This window comes from Cnephaeus nilssonii (genome assembly GCF_951640355.1).
Source record: "Cnephaeus nilssonii genome assembly, chromosome: 7".
Classification (NCBI taxonomy): domain Eukaryota; kingdom Metazoa; phylum Chordata; class Mammalia; order Chiroptera; family Vespertilionidae; genus Cnephaeus; species Cnephaeus nilssonii.
Window position 1 is genome coordinate 4,418,065 of NC_137078.1, and position 16,458 is coordinate 4,434,522.

A 16,458-nucleotide genomic window follows, 5' to 3' on the forward strand; every position below is an offset into this window, starting at 1 on the left:
GTTGTACTGTTGATATTTGGCTCTGTTGACTAATGAGTTTGCCGACCACTGCACTAGAGCAAAGTGAGCCTGGAGCAAGTTACTGTTGCAGTGGGGGATGGATGGAAAGCAAAGGTGAGAGACATAAGTAAAATCAGAGTGTCGAGGAAAAATTAAAGGGAAGATATCCTAAAACTTCCAGGAAATCTCCACCAATAAAGCAAAGAGGAAAAAAAAGCCTCTATTATTCTGTGAGCAACAAACCCAACTGGGCTGGGGTCTCAGACAATTCGCTCAGATGATTGCAAAGACAGACAGAAACTCCCGGATTGTAGAGGGCTCCCCTGAGGGATCCCAGATTGGAGAGGGTGCAGGTCGGGCTGAGGGACCCACCCCCCATGCACAAATCTTCATGCACTGGGCCCCTAGTTGGTGCATAAAAATGCCATTGATTTCTGGATGTTGATTTCATATCCTGCTACCTTGCTGAATTCTTTTATTAAATTTAACTAGAGGCCCAGTGCATGAAAATTCATGCACTCGGGGGGCGGGGGGTGTTCCTCAGCCAGGCCTGCGCCCTCTCACAGTCCAGAAACCTCAGGGGATGTCCACCTGCCAGCTTAGGCCCACTCCCCAGGGGACCAGGCCTAAGCTGGCAGTCAGACATCCCTCTGGCAGCCCGGGAGCCCTCGGGGGGTGTCCAACTGATGACAGTCAGACATCTTAGCACTGCCACGGAGATGGGATAGGCTCCTGCCACTGCCACTGCCGCTGTACTCGCAGCCATCAGCCCAGCTTGTGGTAGAGGGGAACTCCCCTGTGGGAGCACACTGACCACCAGGGGGCAGCTCCTGCATTGAACATCTGCCCCCTAGTGGTCAGTGTGCGTCATAGCAACTGTTCCTTCCCAGTCGTTCCGCCATTAGGGTCAATTTGCATATTACCCTTTTATTATATAGGACTAGAGGCCCAGTGCACGAAATTCGTGCACGGAGTTGGGGGGTGTCCCTCAGCCCAGCCTGTACCCTCTCCAATCTGGGACCCCTGAAGGGATGTCCGACTGCCCGTTTAGGCCGATCCCAGTGGGATCGGGCCTAAACGGGCAGTCGGACATCCCTCTCACAATCCAGGACTGCTGGCTCCCAACTGCTCGCCTGCCTGCCTTCCTGATTGCCCCTAACCGCTTCTGCCTGACAGCCTGATCACTCCCTAACCACTCCGCTGCCAGCCTGATTGATGCCTAACTGCTTCCCTGCCAGCCTGTTTGCCCCCAACTGCCCTCCCCTGCTGGCCTGGTCACCCCTAACTGCCCTCCCCTGCAGGGTTGATCGCCTCCAACTGCCCTCCCTTGCAGGCCTGGTCCCTCTCAACTGCCCTCCCTTGCAGGCCGGGTGCCTCCCAACTGCCCTCTCCTGCTGGCCATCTTGTGGTGGCCATCTTGTGTCCACATGGGGGCAGGATCTTTGACCACATGGGGGCAGCCATATTGTGTGTTGGAGTGATGGTCAATCTGCATATTACTCCTTTATTAGATAGGATAGAGGCCTGGTGCACGGGTGGGGGCCAGCTGGTTTGCCCTAAAGGGTGTCCCGGATCAGGATGGGGGTTCCCTTGGGGCATGGGGCGGCCTGAGCAAGGGACCTGTGGTGGTTTTCAGGCCAGCCATGTCCCCTGGCGACCCAAGCAGAGGCCCTGGTATCTGGAATTTATTTACCGTCTACAATTGAAACTTTGTAGCCTAGAGCGGAGCCAAGCCTCCTGCTCGCTCCATGGCCGGCAGCCATTTCTGTTGGGGTTAATTCACCTTCTGTAATTGAAACTTTGTAGCCTGGAGTGGAGGCCTAGGCCAGCCAGGGCAGGTGGAAAACTTGGCTTCCTCCATTGCCGGGGGCAACCCTGGCCTGCTCTCTCCAGCTCCGTGGCTGCCGCCATTTCTGTTTGGATTTGTTTACCTTCTATAACTGAAACTTCATAGGTTGAGTGGAGGCTTAGGCCTGCAAGGGCAGGCGGAAAGCTTGGTTTTTTCCATTGCCTGGGAAACCTTGCTCTCTGTGGCTGTAGCCATCTTGGTTGGGTTTATTTGCATATCTGCTCCTGATTGGCTGGTGGGTGTGCCTTGTGGGCATGGCTTGTGGGTGTAGCAGAGTTAGGGTCAATTTGCATATTACTCTTTTATTAGGTAGGATAGTATTCTGGTGGAGTCTTTAGGGTTTTCTATGTACAATATCATGTCATCTGCGAATAATGATAGTTTTACCTTTTTTGGTTAAGAAATTTTACATCTATATTTATGAGGGGTATTGACCTGTAGTTCTTTTTGTTTGTTTGTTTGTTCTTTTTTTTAAATATATTGTATTGATTTTTTACAGAGAGGAAGGGAGAGGGATAGAGAGTTAGAAACATCGATGAGAGAGAAACATAGATCAGCTGCCTCCTGCACACCCCCTACTGGGAATGTGCCTGCAACCAAGGTACATGCCCTTGACCGGAATTGAACCTGGGACCTTTTAGTCCACAGGCCGACACTCTATCCACTGAGCCAAACCGGTTAGGGCTGTAGTTCTTTTTTCTGAAATGTCTTTGTTTGGTTTTCATATCAGGGCAATACTGGCTTCATAGAATGAGTTTGGAGGCTTTCCTTCCTCTTCAGTTTTTTAAAATAGTTTAAGAAGGATAGTATTAATTTTTCTTTGAATATTTGGTAGAATTTACCTATGAAACCATCTATCCCTGGACTTTTATTAGTTGGGAGTTTTTTTTATTAGTGCTTCAATTGCATTGCTACTAATTGATCTGTTTAGATTTTATATTTCTTCCTGGTTTAGTCTTAGAAGGTTATATACTTCTAGAAAGTCATTCATTTCTTCTAGATTGTCAGATTTGTTGCCACATAATTGTTTGCAGTTCTTTAATGATTATATTTCTTTGCAGTCAGTTGAAACTTTCCTTTCATTTATTTGGTCTCTTTTTTTCTTGATGAATTTGGCAAAAAGTTTGTCAATTTTGTGTATCTTTTCAAACAACTAGCTCTTAGTTTTAGTGATATCTTCTATTTTTAAGATTTTTTATTTTGTTTATTTCTACACTGATCTTCACTATTTCCTTCCTTCTGTTTACTTTTAGGTTTTGCTTGTTCTTCTTTCTGTAGCTCCATTAGGTGTCCAATGAGATTGTTTATTTGAGATTTTTATTGTTTGTTGAGCTTACCTATATAGCTATGAACTTACCTCTTAGAAGTGCTTTTGCTGGATCCCATACAATTTGAAAAGTTGTGTTTTTCATTTTCATTTGTTTCAAGGTAGCTTTTGATTTCTTGTTTGATTTCCTCTTTAATCCTTTGTTGTTCAGTAGTATATTGTTGAGTCTTCACATATTTGTGGGTGGGTGTTTTTTTCCAGTTTTCTTTTTGATAGATGATTTCAAGTTATTGTCAGAAAAGATGCTTGATACGATTTTAATCTTGAATTTATTGAGACTTGTTTTATGGCCTAATATGTAATATCTCCTGGAGAATGATCCATGTGCACTTGAAAAAAAAAAGTGTATTCTACAGTTTTTGAGTGAAATGTTCTATAAATGTCTATTAAGTTAATCTGGTCTGATGTTACATTTAATGCCATTATTTTCATATTAACTTTCTGTCTTAGTGATCTGCCCATTGATGTAGTGGGGTATTAAAATCCCCTACTGTTATTATATTACTGTGGATTTTTCCCTTTATGTCCATTAATAATTGCTTTATATATTTAGTTGCTCTTATGTTGGGTGCATAGATATTTTTTGGAGGGGTACATAGATATTTAGGATTGTTATATCCTCTTTTTAGATTGACCTCTTTATAATAATGTAACGTTATTAATCTCTTTTTACCATTTTTGTTTTAAAGTAAATTTTGTCTGATACGAGTATTGCTACCACAGTTTTCATTTTTGTTTTCATGGAATATTTTTTTTTATTTCTTCACTTTCAGTCTATATGTCTTTCGATTTCAAGGGAGTCTCATAAGCAGCATATAGATGGGTCATGCTTTATTTTGGTTTTTAATTCATTCAGCCTCCTTTTGTCTTTTTATTGGAACATTTAATCATTTACATTTTAAAGTAATTATTGGTAAGTGTGTACTTACTGCCATTTTGTTAATTCTTTTTTTTGTGTGTGGTTTGTTTGGAGGTTTTTTTTTTGTTGTTGTTTTATAGTTCACTTCTGTTCCTTTCTTCTTCTTATCTCTTTCCTTGTGGTTTGTTGGTTTTCTTTAGTGTTCTGTTTGGGTTCCTTTCTCTATGTTCTTTGTATATCTTTTGTAGGATTTTGGTTTGTGATTATCAATGATGTTTATGTATATTACTCTACATCTGTACTAGTCCATTTTAAGCTCATAGGCATTCAAATGTATTTTATAAGGACTGCAATTTTACCCCCACCTCCACACTTTATGTTATGGGTGTCATATTTTAGATCTTTTTATGTTCTGCATCTTCTAACTACTTGTAGTAATTTGAGTCGAGCTTGATATTTTTTTCTTCTGATCTCATAGTAAGCTTTTTAAATATCTGATTTCCACTGTTTATTAAATATTTGGCTTTACCTGTGAAATTTTTTCCTTTTCATATTTTCTTGTTTCTGCTTATAGCCTTTCTTTATTGCTTAAGAAGATCCTTTACCATTTTTTGTAAAACTGATTTAATACTACAAACTCCTTTAGCTTTTATTTTTCTGGGAAACTCTTTATTTCTTCTTTATTCTGAATGATAACCTGTTGGGTAAACTATTCTAGTTGTAGGTTCCTTTCTTTCAGCACTTTAAAGATGTCCTGCCACTCCTTTCTGGCCTATAAAGTTACTGCTGAGAAATCAGCTGATACTCTTATGGGGTTTCCTTTGTATGTGATACACTGTTTTCTTCTTGCTTCCTTCAAGATTATCTCTTTAACTTTTATCACTTTAATTACAGTAAGTTTTTTTTTTCTTTTTTTTATCCTCACCTGAGAATATTTTTTATTGATTTTAGAAAGAGGAAGGGAGCGGGGGGGGGGGGGGCGGGGGAGAGAGAGAGAGAGAGAAACATGGATAGGTTGCCTTTTGTACAGGTCCAACCAGGGATCAAACCCACAACTTACATATGTGCCCTGACCAGGAATCAAACCAATGACCCTTCGGTACATAGGACAACATTCCAACCAACTGAGCCACACTGGCCAACTAATTATAGTATGTCTTGTCTGATTTTTGGTTTATCTTGTTTGGAATTTTCTGTGTTTCCTGAAACTGAATATCTATTTCCTTTCCCAGATTAGGAACATTTTTAGCCATTATTTCTTTAAATAAGTTTCTGTTCCTTGTTTTCTGTTTCTTCTCCTCTGGGATCCTAATATTAATGTTTGAACATTTGATATTATCCCAAACATCCCTTATCCTTGTTAATTTTTAATTCAATCTTTTGGGGTTTTTTCTGTTCTGATTGGTTGATTTCCACTATTCAGTCTTCCAGGTCTCTGACTCATTCTTATATAGTAACAAATCTGCAGTTGATTCTTTCTAAAGTATTTTTCATTTTAGTTATTGTATTCTTCAGGTTTACTTGGTTCTTAATATAATTATTGTTGAAGTTCTTTCTAAGTTCCTCTATTTCACTCTCAAATTCAGTGAGCATCCTTATGATTTTCTTTGAATTCTTGACCACGCATATTACTTATCACTGTTTCCTTAGGTTTTTTTTCTGGGGATTTTTCTTGTTCCTTCATTTGAGAGATATTGTTTTGACTTTCTATGTTAGTCTATATGAATTAAGCAAAAATAACTATCTCTCTTGGTCTTGAAAATGTGGCCTTATCTTCAGAGACAAAAGGCTCTAAGTAGTATAGGTGAGGACACCCTGTGGTGATCTTGCAGGTAGGTCAAAGTACCTGAATAGAGGGAGCTCTAGCCTACCCTATTGATGTGGAGGGAGCCATAAACAGTGGCACTCACTAGCTTCTCTAGCCTGGGAAAGTTCCTGTGGTTCCCCAGCCTTCTCTATGCACTCTGTTTTTTGTTTGTTTGTTTTTTGTTCAGAAGCTGTCTGGAAGGAGTACTTGCTCTCTTTATATGTGTATATTTGAGTATTCCAATGGAAGGGGTTAAGTTCAATGTCTTCCTATACCACTGCCATCTTGGACCTCCTTAGTTTTCTCATTTTTATAACAAGAATAAAAGTCTAGATTTTGTTACTCCCTCATGGCCAGAAATGAGTTGGCACAGGCAGTGCGTGCTAAGAGTTCAGAGTGGAGAGATTCTGTGCACTGAAACAAACTCTTACAATTTAGGGCTAAAGTTAATTCTTAAAGTTAAGGTTTGGAGAGAAAAAGCTAATTGAGAAGAGTATTCCTTTCTCTAGCCATCGTGTAGTGAACCCCTTTCACATCCCGCGTGGTTCAGAGTTCAGGTTCAGGGTTCGGGCTCTGGAGGAGGCCACATACAAATCAAAGAGACTAGAAAATATTAATTTGGAAATATTGGGGGCCAGGCGGGAGTCCAAATAAAGGAAAAGGACTCTGCCTTGCTCTGGCTTTGGGATCCCTTTTATTCAGATTATGGGATACACCCATAGCCCTTAGGCAGGCAATCCCAATAATAGCCAATCAGCAAGGATTTACATAAAACTAAAAGGTGAACGTTGCTTCAGCTACCATTGTCTCAACTAGACAGTGGGTGGTTGGCTCTGACCTTTCAGAGCTTCAAGGTTGACCAGCCTTCCGGGTTCCTTGTCCACACCTCTCTGCTAGTGAGAACAATGGGCGGCTTCCAACACCATGGTATGAGCAAAAATTAAAGAACATAATTTTGGGAAGGTTTGACTAGTTGGAATGAAGGCTTGACCTTTTAGGCAGTAAAGTACAATTAAGGAAGATATATTTCCATTCAGTTCATGAAGTACCTGAATACCAGAATGTATGTGGGCCCTTTTTAAGGACAGTGCGGAAGATTTGCCCGTATAGTATATCAAATTAATTAGAATGGGGTAGAATCTTGAAAAAGCCACCAGCCTATGGCAGCAAAGACTTTGGTATGTGAGCTAAGGAGTTGTGACAGAATAGAAAGAAGATGAGGAAGCAGGGGGACAATGTTCCATGCAATTTTTTTTTTAATGGTTGGCTCATTCTGCCTAATGAGTTAGGAATGCCAGTTTTAATCTCAAACCCCTAAACAGCTAACCCCAGTCTAACTTTTCAGCTTAATTCTCATTACTCTCTTATAGGAAAAGAGGACTATTCATTTTTCCTGAGACACGATTTAAGTGTATATTTCATCTGCTGCTATTCTTCCTTTCATGCCCTGGCCCTCCTACTCTTATGCTCACCTTTTGAAATTCTTCCTGATCTTAATGTTTTCTTGTACTATGAAATCTTCCTTGTCCCATGCAAACTGTATATAAACTAGAGGCCCGGTGCATGAAATTCATGCACTGGGGTTGGGGGGGCTGGTCCCTCAGCCCAGCTTGTGCCCTCTCACAGTTTGGGAGCCCCGCGATCGATTGTCCCAAAAAGGTAGGCCCTGCCCACCTGGCCAGGGCTCTGCGATGAATTGCTCCCACAGAGGGAAGCCCCACCCACCTGCTGCAGCCTGCTGGTCGGTGGCCTGGGCCTCCCTCTTTGGGGCGATCATGGAGCCCCCCCAATGGATCGATTGCCCCACTGGCCGGTGGCCTGGGCCTCCCTCTGCAGAGTGATCATGGGGTGATGTCAGGGCCCCTGACTGCATCGCACATGTCTTGGCTGGCCTGGCACCAATGGGTGTCATAGTGTGGTCGTCCAGACAGTCATTCCGCTGTTCAGCCGTTCAGTCGATTTGCATATTACGCTTTTATTATTATCGATAATCTTGATAATCTTTAGTCCATGGATCCCCATAGCCTATTGTATTTTTTTCTTAATGTTTATATTTTGCTTTACATTATCATGTAAAATGTTATCCCCTAATTTCATTGTACATATTCTTTGAGTTCAGGATCTTAATATATCTTGCTTATCATAATTCCTGGGAGCACTTAACAGGGCTTTGTATATCATTTGTACTTTATAAAATGCTTTGCAGAACTAGGTAAATAGTTACCAGAAAATAACTGAATAGATTTATCATTAAAAGGCATAGTACCTGTTCATATTTACCAAGTAATACAATCTGTATGTATGGATTTAACTTCATGAGGTTAATCATTGCTTTTAAGATCTTTTAGTAGCACTGGTCTAAACCAGATGTCAAATACACTTTTTTTGTAAAGGACCAGATAATAAATCTTCATGGCTTCTACATGGTCTCTATCATATGTTCTTTGTTTGTTTTATAATAGGCTATTGCCAGATTTGGCCTGCTGGTTGTAGATGGGTACCTGTGATTTAGACAATGAATCCACTTATTCCTATTTGATATTTGTTTCTTCTTTACCTCTGTAAGCATGAAAGTATTTGTTTTTCTTACATTTCAGTTCCTTAGTAAACTATTTTTCACTCACAATACCTTCAAAGTAATTAGAATCACAAAAATAGAAAACCAGCTATGTGCCTCTATTATGATACAATTGAAAATATGCAGCACCTATTTTGAGGTGTTTCTTAAAGTTTTTATCTTTTAGCTATACCATAAGTACATACCTTTATTTGAGAGATATAGAGTGGGGAAAAAGTAGGTTTACAGTGTGAGTACATGAAACACAGTTTATTCTTGTATTTTTATTTATTAACTAGAGGGCCTGGTGCACGAATTCCTGCACTGGTGGGGTCCCTTGGCCTGGCCTGTGCCCTCTCACTATCCGGGACCCCTTGGGGGATGTTGGATAGCCAGTTTTGCCCAATACCTGCAGGCCAGGCCGAGGGACCCCACCAGTGCACAAATTGTGCACCTGGCCTCTAGTATGCATATAAGATCTTAGTTTAATCTCTTCCCACCCTCCCCGCTTTTCTCTGAGATTCATCAGTCTGTTCCATGTTTCCATGCCTATGGTTTCCACTCCTGCGTTTAGCTTCTGCCCCCTGGTGGTCAGTGCGTGTTATAGCTACCAGATGGTCAGCTGGTCACTTAGACTTTCATGTATGTAGACTAGAGGCCCAGTGCACAAATTCATGCACGGGTGCAGTCTGGCGGGCCTGCCCCAGTGGAGGCCTCTTAGGCCGGGCCAGCGGAGGGGAAGGGCTGTGGCAGTTGGCTGGCCGCCCCACCCCCGATCGGGATGTTGGGGGTCAATTGGGGACTGGGCCAGCTGGGGGGTGAGGGGTCAATGCGGGCCCGGATCAGGCTGGTTGGCTGCCACAGTGCATGTTATAGCCACCGGTCAGTCTGGTCATTTTGCCGTTCTAGTCGCTGAGCTTTTTTATATATATAGACTAGAGGCCCGGTGCATGAAAATTCATGCACTGGAGGGGGTCCCTCAGCCCAGCCTGCCCCCTCTCACAGTCTGGGAGCCCTCAGGGGTGGGAGGCAACCCAGGCGATCAGGGGAAGGCGATGCCCCCATCACACCTCTGCTGCTGCCACTGCCGGCAGCACAAGCCTTGGCCGGCCCTGGTTACCTGAGCCTCAGGCTGGCCCTGGGAGGCTGGGCAGCTGCCATCCGAAGCTTTGCTGTGCCTCGGCCGGCCCTGCTTGCCTGAGCCTCAGTCAGTGGGGGGTGCAGGAGGCCTGGAGGCCCCCGGTGGGGCTGAGGGGACTCCAGCAGCAGGCGCGCGGAGTGGCCGGCCCCGGCTGAGGAATGGAGGATACGCTCAACGACATGAGTTATAACTTCCAATTTGTTGGACACCACAGTCAAGCTTCAGCTTCAGGGAGGGAGGAAGAGAGGGCTGTGTAGCTCGTTGGAGGAGCCTGGGCAAGCTGTCAGTCAGTGGGGGTGCAGGAGGATCTGAGGCCCCGGCAGGGCTGAGGGGACTCCGGTGGCAGGCGCGCGGAGCAGCCGGCCCCAGCCCCGCCATCTTTGTGACGGTCAATTTGCATATCACCTCTTTACTATTTAGGATTATTGTATTATTTTTCATACAAACAACTTTAAACCTACTTTGGCCCCATTCTGTATATTCTAAAATATTTACAAATGAATTTATATCTTGTAAAAAAAATAAAAAGAAGAAGAAAAAGAAGGGGGAGGGAGTCATGGGGGAGGGGAAGAGTAGGTGAGGCTATAGGTCAGGGGTTGGCAAGCTTGTTTTATAAAGGGCCAGGCCATAAATGTTTTATTTTCAGGCCATGTAGTCTCTATCATGTTAGTCAAGTTCACTATTTATTGTTGCACTAAAGCAGCCTTAAAAACGATATGTAAATAAATGAGCCTGACTGTGTTTTAATAAAATTATTCACAAAAACAGGCAGCAGCCAGATTTGACCTGTGGTCTGGGTGAAATAAGATTGGCCATGTGTTGGTAATAGTTAAAAGCAGGTGATGGGCACAGTGGTGTTTATTGCACTATCATCACGACTGTAACTTATGTCTGAGATATTCCATAAGAAAAAGCTAAGACAAGTTTCTTTAAAAGATAGGTTAATACAAAGAAAAGACTTGTCACTTGTTTATTTAAATTCATTCATCAAAATAATTTCATCTCTTCTGAAATTATTTCTTAACACTAGCTTCACTACAGACTTCATTGCAACAATATGAGGAAAACAACACCAAAATCAAGCAATTGCTTATGAAAACCAAGAAAGAACTGGCAGATTCAAAGCAAGCAGTATGTTAATTCCTCAGTTTCACATTTTAATACTTACTTATAGTGTATTTATGAATAATTTCTTTTTTAAATTTAACCAAGATTCTTATCCTGTAGGAAACTGATCTCTTAATGCTTCAAGCATCTTTAAAGAGCGAGCTAGAGACAAGCCAGCAGCAAGTAGAAGTCTATAAAGTAAGATTCGTTTTACTTTTTAAGATTTAGAAAAATTTTTCCATGTAGAAGTAAAACACCATTTAGGGATTGTGCTAAATATTATTGTATATCAGTCATACACACAGTTGGCCCTTCATAGCTGCGGGTTTTATATCCTCAGATTCAGCCAACCATCTGCAGATGTGAAGAGTCAACTGTATGCATTGTTCTATGCCATTTTATATAAGGGACTTGAGCATCCACGGATTTTGTAACACTGGATTTCTGGAATCAATCCCCCACAGATACTGGGGGGGGGGGGGTCAATTGAATCCCCCCCCCCCTAAATATTCTTCCTCAATTAAATACCTCTTGAGGTGTTTAATTAAACATTAAACTATAACATGTAGTCTGGGATTCTTTTTCATGATTTTTTAAGGAAACCTAATTTATTAAGAAAAAATGTTTCAATAATAGATAATTCTGATATTTATTTATGTCACTTAATTATTTGAGACTCATGTCTCTAAACTCAAGTTTACATTTAAAGAAAATCTGCTTAACAAGTGAAAATCATATTTGCTAGAGCTTAATTAAAAGATTTTGCCCCCAGATTCAGCTGGCTGAAATAACATCTGAGAAACACAACGTCCACGAACACCTGAAGACCTCTGTAGACCAGCACCAGCGCACACTGAGCGTGTACCAGCAGAAGGTGGCAGCCCTTCAGGAGGAGTGCCGAGCTGCCAAGGTGTGTTCCTCACCCACAAGCAGCATGTCAGAGACGCTGTTACCCCTGGGTAGCACTTCACTTGAGGACTATGGTCTGGCTCTTTAGTGTTTGCTGTCATTTAAGAACACTTACTAGATGAATACCAGGTTCGGCTCATCTGACCCTAACTAACCCCAACTCCATTACAACCCTGTCACATGGATGACTTTTTCTTTGCTAAGAGGAAAGACATGCATACATGTTGTTTTCGCTCCAACTTTGTTTTGCAATTTCCATGGGTAAGAAAGTTACTGTTTTAAAGTTTTTATTAGAGAAGTGTTACAGTTCTTTCTGAGGGCTAAATGATTATAAAATATTCTAGTACATTGAGGCCTGGGGCCTACTTACCTGCATACAAAACAGAAACAGTACAGTAGCTTTGTTAGAGGATAAAACACTTATCTATGTGTTCTTGGCAAAAGAGTCATGGGAGTTTACAGATCATTGCAGGAAAGTAGAAGTCCTAGAATTTATTTTTTTCACTCTCTTTTGAAAACTGACGTACAAGTACCGTAACTTAATTTCTTTGAATTATTTTTCATTTATTTATTGATTGATTGATTGATAAGTCTTTATTGTTGAAAGAATTACATATGTCCCCATTTTTCCCCCATTGACCCCAACTAGCCCACCGCTGCCACCCACCCCAGGCCTTCACCACCCTATTATCTGTGTCCATGGGCTATGCATACATGCATACATGTTCTTTGGTTGATCACTTCCCACCCACCCACGCTCCTGCACCTTCCCACGAGGTTCCACAGTCTGTTCTCTGTTTCTATGTCTCTGAATCTATTTTCTTCATCAGTTTATTTTGTTCATTAGATTCCACATATGAGTAAGATCATGTGATACTTGTCTTTCTCTGACTGGCTTATTTCCCTTAGCATAATACTCTCCAGGTCCCTCCATGCTGTCTCAAAGGGTAAGAGATCCATCTCCTTCCTGCTGCATAGTATGTCATGGTGTAAATGTACCACAGCTTTTTTATCCACTCATCTACTAGACACACGGGCTGTTTCCATATCTTACCTATTATAATTTTGCTGCTGTGAACATAGGGGCACATAAATTCGTTCTGATTGGTGTTTCAGGTTTCTTAGGATAGATTCCTAGAAGTGGGATCACTGGGTCAAATGGCAGTTCCATATTTAATTTTTTGAGGAAACGCCATACTCTTTTTTATAATGGCTGCACCAGTCTGCATTCCCACCAGCAGCATACGAGAGCTCCCTTTTCTCCACATCCTCACCAGCACTTGTCATTTGTTGATTTGCTGATGGTAGCCATTCTGACAAGTGTGAGGTGATACCTCATTGAGGTTTAAATTTGCATCTATCTGATGATCAATGACTTTCAGCATTTTTTCATGTCTCTGGGCCATCTGAATGTCCACTTTGGAGAAGTGTCTATTTAGGTCCTTTGCCCATTTTTCAATTGGATTGTTTGTCTTCCTTTTGTTAGGTTGTATGAGTTCCTTATATATTTTGGATATTAACCTTTTATCAAATGTATCATTGCCAAATATGTTCTCCCGTACAGTGGGCTCCCTTTTCACGTTGTTAATGGTTTCTTTTGCTGTGCAGAAGATTTTAATTTTGACGTAGTCCCATTTATTTATTTTCTCCTTAGTTTCCTTTGCCCTAGGAGATGTATTACAAAACATATTGCTAGGAGAGATGTCTGAGATTTTGCTGCCTATGGTTTCTTCTAGCATTTTTATGGTTTTCCCACTTACATTTATGACTTTTATTGATTTGGGGTTTATTGTGTGTGGTGTAAGTTTGTCTAGTTTCATTTTTTTTTTTTTTGCATGTATCTGTCCAATTTTCTTAACACCATTTATTGGAGAGATTGTCTTGACACCATTGTATGTTCTTACCTCCTTTTTCAAATATTAATTGAGTGTAATGGCTTGGGTCGATTTTTGGCATCTCTGTTTTGTTCCATTAATCTCTATGCCTATTCTTGTGCCAGTACCAAGCTGTTTTTATTACACTGGCTTTGTAGTATAACTTGATATCTGATATTGTGATCTCTCCAACTTTGTTCTTCTTTCTCAAGATTGCTGAAGGTATTTGGGGTTTTGTTTTGGAGAGTTTAAGTCTGTGAAATATGCCATTGGTATTTTAATAGGGATTCCATTGAATCTATAGATTGCTTTGGGTAGTATGGACATTTTAATGATGTTAATTCTACCATCCATTAACATAGTATATTCTTTTTTAAAAAAAATATATTTTATTGATTTTTTTACAGAGAGGAAGGGAGAGGAATAGAGAGTTAGAAACATCATTAAGAGAGAAACATCGATCAGCTGCCTCTTGCACACCCCCTACTGGGGATGTGCCTGCAATCGAGGTACATGCCCTTGACTGGAATCAAACCTGGGACCCTTCAGTCCGCAGGCCGACGCTCTATCCACTGAGCCAAACCAGTTAGGGCCACAGTATATTCTTTAAATTGTTTATATCTTCCTCTATCTCTTTTTTCCATGTCCTGTAGTTTTCAAAGTACAGGTCTTTTATCTCCTTGGTTAAGTTTATTCCTAAGTATCTTAATTTTCTTGTTGCAATGGTAAATGAGTTTTTGGGGGGTTTTTTTAGTTTCTCTTTCTGTGAGTTCATTATTGGTGTATGCCATAGGTAGAAATGCCATAGGTTTCTGGGTGTTAGGTTTGTATCCTGCTACATTGCTGAATTCATTTATTAAATCTAGTAGTTTTTTGGTGGAGTTGTTAGAGTGTTGTATGTACAATATCATGTCATCTGCAAATAATGAGAGTTTTAGTTCCTCTTTTCCAATTTAGATGCTTTTTATTTCTTCTTCTTGTCTGATCATTATGGCTAGTACTTCCAGTGCTATGTTGAATAAGAGTGGTGAAAGTGGGCATCCCTATTTTGTTCCTGTTCTTAGAGGAAATGGTTTTAGTTTTTGCCCATTGAGTATGATGTTGGCTGTAAGCTTGTCATATAACGCTTTTACTATATTGAAGTGTGATCCCTCCATTCCCACGTTGCTGAGAGTTTTTATCCAAAAAGGATGTTGGACTTTGTCGAATGCTTTTTATGCATCAATTTATGTGATCATATGGTTTTTGTCTTGCAATCTGTTGATGTGCTGTATCACATTTATTGATTTGCGGATATTGTACCAGCCTTGCATCCCTGGAATAAATCCCACTTGGTCATGGTGAATGAACTTTTTCATGTATTACTGGATGCGATTTGCTAATATTTTGTTGAGGATTTTAGCATCTGTGTTCATCAGGGATATTGGTCTGTAATCCTCTTTCATTGTGTTGTCTTTACCTGGTTTGGGATTAGAGTGATGCTGGCCTCATAGAAAGAGCTTGGAAGTGTGCCTTCCTCTTTAATTTTTTGGAATAGTTTGAAGAGGATAGGTGTTATTTCTTCTTCAAATGTTTGGTAAAACTCCCTGTGAAGACATCCAGACCAGCCCTTTTGTTTGCTGGAAGATTTTTTATTATTGCTTAAATTTCATCAGTAGTTGTCGGCCTTTCAGGTTTTCTGATTCTTCCTGATTGAGTTTTTCTAGGAATATGTATTTTTCTAGGAATATGTACATTTCGTCCATGTTGTCCCGTTTGTTGGAACGGAGTTGGTCATAATATTTTGTTTATAATCCTTTTTATTTCTGTGGAGTCAATAGTTATTTCATCTCTTTCCTTTCTGATTTTATTTACGTCATCTCTCTTTGTTTTTTGATGGGTCTGGCTAGAGGTTCATCAGTTTTGTTTATCCTTTCAAAGATCTAGCTCTTTTGTATTGTTTTTTTTTGTCTCTATGTCATTTATTTCTGCTCTGATCTTCATTATTTCCTCCCATCTACTTATTCTTAACTTTTCATGTTGTTCTCTTTCTAATTCTTTAAGTTGTAGGGTAAGATAACTTATTACAAGTTTTTCTTGTGTTTTTTTGTTGTTGTTTTCTTTTTTGTGGTGTTTTTGTTTTTACGTAGGCCAATCGTGCTATGAACTTCCCCCTCAGGACTGCTTTCACTGTGCCCCATAGATTTTGGATTGTTGTGTTTCCATTGTTATTTGTTTCCAGAATGTTTTTTATTTCTTCTTTGATCTCTTTGGTAACCCATTCATTATTTAATAGCATGCTGTTTAGCCTCCATGTGATTGAAAGTTTTTGAGTATTTTTATTGTACATGATTTCTCATTTCATGCCATTTCGATCTGAGAAGATGCTTGATATTATTAAAATCTTCTTGAACTTATAGAGACTTAGTTTGTGTCTTAACCTGTGGTCTATCTTTGAAATTTTCCTATGTACATTTGAGAAAAATATATATTCTGTGGTTTTGTAGTGAAATGTTCTGAAAATGTTAATTCCATCTGATCTATCGTATTGATTAGGATTGCTGTCTCCTTCTTGATTTTTTTGTCTAGAATATCTATATAGTGATGTCAATGGGGTGTTAACGTACCCTACTGTGATTGTATTGCTGTCCATCTCTCCCTTTATTCTCCAGAAGTTATTTATATATATTTAGGTGCTCCTATATTGGGTGCATATGTTTACCAGAATTATGTCATCTTGTTGTATTGATCCTATTAGTATTATGCAGTGGCCTTCATTATTTCTTGTTATGGCTCTCACTTTGAGGTCTATTTTCTCAGATATAAGTATTGCTACCCCAGCTTTTATTTCATTTCCATTTACCTGAAGAAATTTTTCCATCCCTTCACTTTTACTGAGTGAGTCCTGTGTTCTTTGTTGAGGTCGGTCTCTTGTAGGCAGTATATAGTTGGTTCATGTTTTTGTATCCATTCAGTCACCCTATGTCTTTTGACTGGAGCATTTAATCCATTTACATTTAGAGTTATTATTGATAGGTATTTATTTATT

General features: G+C 40.4%; 1 protein-coding gene across 1 annotated transcript in view; it reads left to right on the top strand.

Annotated features, from left to right (window-relative positions):
- GCC2 (GRIP and coiled-coil domain containing 2) overlaps window positions 1-16,458 on the top strand; it is a 91,737-nt gene that overhangs the window by 45,782 nt on the left and 29,497 nt on the right. Inside the window, exons 14-16 of the mRNA XM_079776941.1 lie at window positions 10,571-10,671; window positions 10,768-10,845; window positions 11,420-11,557. Of these exons, the coding sequence (XP_079633067.1) occupies window positions 10,571-10,671; window positions 10,768-10,845; window positions 11,420-11,557 (317 nt within the window). The remainder of the gene's footprint in view (window positions 1-10,570; window positions 10,672-10,767; window positions 10,846-11,419; window positions 11,558-16,458) is intronic.